Raw genomic sequence first — 6,465 nt, forward strand, 5'->3', positions numbered from 1 at the left:
ACTTGCAGACGATTAGATCTTTGTTTTCCTTGTCTGAGCTGACATCTGACTCAAAACTGTACGGCTGGATAGCTCCAATTTTGCTCTCCATTTTCGTTGCTCCTCTAATGTGATGTTGGGAGTGTGAGAGATGGGAGATGATTGATGATGGGAAGTGGGGCCGGGCTTACTTCCACTCACAATTTCAAATTAACTTCTGACGCGCTGCAGAAATTATATCCTTAAAACATTACAGGATTTTAGATTTTTAGCTAAAAGCAACACAATAATAATAATGTAAAAAAAAAAAAAAAACACTAGAACTGTTTTTACTGTAGATAAAAATTGATTGGAGTGGGATTTTTAATAGGTGAAATAAACTTCTAATAATTTCTCACAATAAAATATATTCAGTAATGAGCAGCCCTGCTATGCATAACAAAAAACTAAAGTTCACAATTAAACACACTGGCAACATTAAAGGTTCAAACGAAATTGGTACAGAGACTTCATCTGTACACGATTGGACGATCTTTGAGACGTGCGCTTAATTAATTCCACGGTAACGTCAGTTCCGTAAAGTGTCCCCTCTGGCTTCGTTCATCAGAAGCTGCACGACTATTCACGCGGAGCCTGAATATCAGTACAGTTCGAGTAAATCTTTACTCTGAGATGTCAGTCCAATAATTCTGAGCGACACTTCCGCCCCGGGCAGGAGCTGACCGCCACAGGGCGCAGCGGCTTCCTCTCCACCGCGTTTGAAGTGGGATGCTCCGCCGTTAGCCTGCTCTTACTAGCTTGGTCTTTAGCTTCCCGAGGAGCGCCGTGTTGACGACGGGACAAGCGTAAGTCAACCCGTGTGGAATGGACCGCATTCAGCTTTAAACCTGCTCAGTTTTCCGTCTGCACTGGTGACTAGCGAAGCAGAACGATTAACTCAGGATTTGTTAACCCGTTAAACCATCTTTCCGTACATATGTGAAGTGGAAAAGGGGGCCTTTTGAGTCTCTTTTTTAGAAGTCACGTTTAAATATTATTGAACGTGTTTTTTGAGTATTAAATGGTTATTATTGTGGGTTATTTTTCGGTTTTAAGCGACGCCTTTACTCGCACTGAAGCCTGCTTAGGTGAGAACTTTGCACCTGCACAGGTGCACCTGCTGTCAGGGCTCACATCGTCATGACTGCGATAACATACTGGTTCTTGGGCTTCACACTTTACCATATGGATCAAATGTTTATGTTTTTTTTTTTTTAATATGAAATATATCTGAATAAATCTAATATCTTACTATGAGTATTATTTAAAGCAACTTGTGCTAACCGACATTGCAAAAAATATATATATCAAAAGAAACTTTTATTACAGATTTTATGTTAAACTTTGACTCCAACTATATATATATTCTATTGTAAAATCATTCCCAGTGGTCTTTTAGTTATTATTATGAAGTTTTTAGTCAAAGTCAGCAGAAGCTCACTGGAAATTTGCCTCTGAATTGTTGGCTGTTCTGTTGGCGTGGAAGTAAGCCTCCTCTAATTTCCCATCAGCCCTTTGTTTACACTTTCTCCCTGTAGCTCAGGGGTCTGCAACATGCTGCTGTGGAGCCTCGTGCAGCTCTTTTACCTCTCCACAGTTGCTTTCTGACAAATGAAAAATAAAATAGTAGTAATTTTTAAAAGTAAGGATTGCTAAATTAGCATTGATTTAATTCATTTTAATTAAGTTTATAGGTTTTTGGCTGAGGTGAATCTAGAAGATAAATTGAAATGTTTTTCGTCCCTGCTGCTATCATTCCTCCAGAATACACATATTACAAATACTTAAAAAGTCAAATCTTTTCTGATTGCTGGATTTATTTTATTACTTTAAAGTACATGGATCATAAACGATGATTAGTAGCTATTCAGAGAAGAGTGGCTAAAATATATAGATTTATGTATTTTTTCATATACTTTTTTCTACTGGATCATTAACCAATCATGTTTATGCTCCAGTTAACAGCAGTTGTAAGAAGGAAAAAAGATGGCGGCTCACCCAAGTAAATCCAAAGTATAACAAGAGAAAATGACATTTTTTGTCTTGTGTTGTTTACAAATATATTTGCTTCACTTGAATGTTCCTGTTGGGGACAGGAAATCTTTTATTTTGAAAGAAAGTCATATCATCTTCTGTCAAAAGGAGAAAAAATTACTATGAGAAAATTCCAAATTATTTTAATATTTATGTTTGTATTCGCGCCCAAAAATAAGACTTTTGCCCATCTATGGCAGTTGCTTTGTCACAAACTTTTTCCAACTTTGGGTTTTCGTCTGCTCCTGACCCAACACGATTTGAATAAAGAAATACTCAGAAATGCAGTTTTAATCCACCGGCAGGAGAATAAAGCTACGTTCACTTTGTACTCAACAACGTGCTAAACATGGGATCTCTCTTCTTTTTTGAATCTTACTTGGTCTGGGTCACTCTATTGAGGCGAAAATATTGTTACTTTAATTTTTAAATGTATTTTTGGAGACTGACAGATATGTGTTTTGGTTTTATACTGCGGACTGTGACTTTATAAAAGTCATAAAATGACCAGCCAAGCTCTTCTCTCCATAAATCATCTGAGAAAAGCAGCTTTAGTAGCCGTTTCTGTTTGTAGGTGTGAATGTTTTAATGTGTGAATTAATTATTCAGAGTAAAAATAGTTTTTTCTGGCAATTTTTGCAAAATGTCAATGATGTTGTAAAGGTTGTTAGGCCGAATCGTTTAAAGCAGTCGGAAAGCTGCAGAGTATTGATGTGAGAATCTTTTTTATCTGCTGTCCTGTAATCAAGCTTTGGAGTGAAGTGGCCACTTCACCACAGCCGCTCATTGTTGTGGTTCTGTGTGTGTGCTGTGGGGAGTCAAAGGTGTGTTGTTTTTGTCCGGAGCGCTAGCCTTGGTCTATTGAAAGCCTCCCCCATTCTTCTTCAGTAATTAGATTCCCATCTGAGCTCTCTCCTCTTCTAAGCAGCATTTTTCTGAAAGGTTGCGGGTTACAGTCCTCACTCTTCCTCTCCATTTCTCCTGCAGATAAGCTTCACTATGACAGACAGCATTATGAGTAAAGCGGCGACTATGGAGATTCCCATCAACAGTAATGGCGACACAGGCACACTGCAGGAAGATGACAGCCTTGAACAGGTGAGCCACGACAAAACTTTTATTTTATTTTTATTTCTTTTGGCATCTCTTATGAATTATAATTATAAGGTGTAGACTCAATCTTCAGCTCTGCCATCATTTTAAGACACACTTTTTCTTGATATAGGTCATAAATATTATTCAAAACTTAAGTGGAAAAACATAGACCTCCATAGAATTCTATAAATCATTAGGTTGATAATTTAATTCTCCATTATTACTCATTTATTCAAGATTTTTTTTTTTGTTTTTACCAGAAAGTCTTTACACTGTATCCGAGCTTTGTCTTTATCTATTGTAAAAGTAGTCTTTTATTTATAATTAAACCGCTTTTAGTATGTTGTTTTCAAGGACATAGTTTCTGCAGAGTGGAAGTAGTTCATTAGAAATTCACCTCAGAGTCGTAGGTAGTACATTTGGCGCGAAGTTACGGAACAGACAACCAGTGGCCCACCCATTCTATATTCTAATCTACGTCACGTTTTTCTCGTTTGCTTTTGATTTGCAATTTAAATAATAATAAAAAAAAAAATCAGAAATGCACTTTTAAGCTTAATTTTCTCTACATATCATTAGAAAAATGCCACAAGAGCATTGTAAAAAGACATTTTCATTGGAGTGGGTGTCTTAAAGTGTTTTGTTTCAGTTTTAAAATTTTGAAAAAAGTTGATTTTTAGGTCACTAATTGCGTCAATTTGTCATTATTATTTTATTATGGCCCCCCAGCAGCAGTCACTGACTGCAAGGACCATATTGTTTTTGAAATGGAACAAAACAGGCATAAAAAACTCAAAAATGCAAAAACTTCTTTGTTGTTTTTGGAACGTTTATTATTATTCTTCTTTCTTTCTGCAAGTTCGAGCAAAAATTTGACCCCCGCCACAAACTAAAAACTCACCAAAATTGGCACACACCTAGAGAAAAATTACATGATTAGTAAAAAACACGTTTAAAAACTTGACTCCTCACACACAACCATGTTTTCTCCTTTTACTCCATTAAGCTCATATCTTTTAAGTATTGTTGTAAGTTTCTTCATCACACCAGGAAATTCCTCTGTTCTGAATGAACGCTTATGCTGTTTAGCTGTAAGGTAGGCACACCTTGTTGGGCAAACAGACTGAAGATCCTGGAGGAAGCACTTCCAGTTGCTGATGTTATTTGCTCGCCAAACTCAAATTCGTCTGCACACATCTAATAAAAGACGCCCTTCCCTCTCAGCAATCTTTGACAGTTAAGCAACCACGCAGTCCTCATTTTGATGTGTGTGTGTGTGAGAGAGATGTTTTAGCTGTACTGTTTAGTTCTACGCATTAACAAGTTGTCATAGCAACTGTGCAATTAATCTGAAAGTGGCGGTGTTTGTCCTTGGATGACAGCTCTCTGAAATCAGACCGATGTCTGCTTCTCAACCCGTAGCTTGGCTGTAGTAGTGGGTGGTGACCGGGCTCACAAACATGAAGACTGGCGGTTTTTAGCAGCAGAGTGGTATTTGGAACGGCTTGGATTTTTGTTCTGGGTCATTGTCTTGTTCTAGATCACATGTCAAAGTCAAGGCCCGGGGGCCGAATCCGGCCCTCGGGGTAATTCTATTCGGCCCCCCAGATCATTTTATTTAATTATTAATGGCCTGATGTTATCTTTTGCTCATTTCTAACTCGTATAATTTTGACAAAATATATTTTTATGGAGAGTAAAACATTAAAAGTTATTTAAGGTTTAAGTTGATTGATTCTGGAATAATACTCCTGCCTGTTTTTATTCTTAGTAATGTTAAAAAGTTACATTTTAAAAGTTTTAAAAATGTAATTTTAGTTTGTTCAATAAAAGTTTATCCAGTTTGGCCCGTGACCTAAGGTATATTTTTGGATTTAGTGCAAGTGGTTCAGAAATATTTTTTTTAAAATCTGAGCCTCCAATTGGAGGGATACAAAGTCCTCTGTCACGAGGGTGAATCATGTCACGCTGAGAAGTTTACAGTTGAATGTAAGTAATGACTTTCTGTTGAAGCAAGACTTTTTTGAATTTATAAAACAGATGTTATGTATATTTGAGTGCTGGAATCGTCCTCGCTAATGCTAACGGACCGGTAATTATTGGTGACGTCATTGAATGAAAATGACGTCCGAAATATTAGACACTATTTTATCATAACTTTCCATTTGGAGGGCTAAATTAAGGGGAAGGGAAGAACTCAGATTGGGCAAACATAATTGACTGTATATGAGAACTGGACCAACCAAGAGTGATGTCGCCCATAGAAAAATGTTTTACTTCAGACTCAAACAAAATAATCAATTTAGTTGCTATTTTTTTCCGTGATATGGACGCTGCGATCTTGTAGCCAGACGTTGTGAGTCTCAAATCAGTCAAGGGTTTTGAACGTTCATCGTGCGCCACAAACTTTCACTGACTAGCTTATAACTCAAATAACTTACACTACAGAAAAAAATATCTTGGGGGGGAAAAAAATGATTAGTAAGAACATATTTTTGAAAATAAAATAGTAGAGCAAGAATGGCTATTCTGACAAAGAAAATCCCTGAGTAATATCTGTTTATTTCTCAATAAGTCTACGGGATTTTGACTTCTTGAAACCAGCAGGTACTTCCTATTTAAAACATGAGGGGGATCGTCCAGTTCTCATATATAGTCAATGCCCAGAATGCATCAAAACAGCCCTATACCATCACACTTTTTCTTTCATATTTGATGGAAGTATATTTTGGGGGGAACTTGGGCACATTGCAGGGAATACACAGAAAACAGTCAACTGTAGCACATATATCAGTAGTCCTAAAGCCATACGCTGAAGATGGACATGGGGATTAACCTAAAGTTGCTCAAAATCTTCATTAAGGTGTGGTTTAAGCAGTACTTTAAAACAGGACATTCATTACGAACTATATTTATATTAGTTTATGGTATTTGCCTATTATCAGGTCTTAGTATTTGCTCTTTTTATGATGTGTTTGGATTTAAACCTTTTTACTGTCAAGATCACAATAGTTTCACAGTTTTTTTCATTTGTCCTTTTAGTCAAATCTTTGTCTTTTACTTTCAAGTTGATTTTTTGTTATATTGTCCTTTGATTGTTGCATTATGTTGTGCGTTTTCATTTTGAATACACTGTCAGAACCATTGTAAGGTAACAGTCTGATCATTTGGACACGACAAGCAGAACATGTTGTTTCGGAGGAACAGATGATCCGTTTCAGATCCCTCCAGAAAGCGGCCAAATGATGAGCGGACCTGCTGTGATTTCACTCATCGCCGTCCTCCATCCTGCATGTCTGTTCTTTGTGGGCATTGCGC

The 6,465-nt window shown here is 37.0% G+C and overlaps 1 protein-coding gene across 1 annotated transcript in view; it reads left to right on the forward strand.

Annotated features, from left to right (window-relative positions):
• Window positions 1-524: 524 nt before the first annotated feature.
• arfip2b (ADP-ribosylation factor interacting protein 2b) overlaps window positions 525-6,465 on the forward strand; it is a gene marked incomplete in the record, with an annotated part of 11,452 nt that continues 5,511 nt past the window's right edge. The window contains 2 exon segments of the mRNA XM_024266007.2: window positions 525-824; window positions 3,040-3,150. Coding sequence (XP_024121775.1) covers window positions 3,052-3,150 — 99 coding nt within the window.

The sequence above is a fragment of the Oryzias melastigma genome, linkage group LG14, assembly GCF_002922805.2.
Source record: "Oryzias melastigma strain HK-1 linkage group LG14, ASM292280v2, whole genome shotgun sequence".
Lineage (NCBI taxonomy): Eukaryota > Metazoa > Chordata > Actinopteri > Beloniformes > Adrianichthyidae > Oryzias > Oryzias melastigma.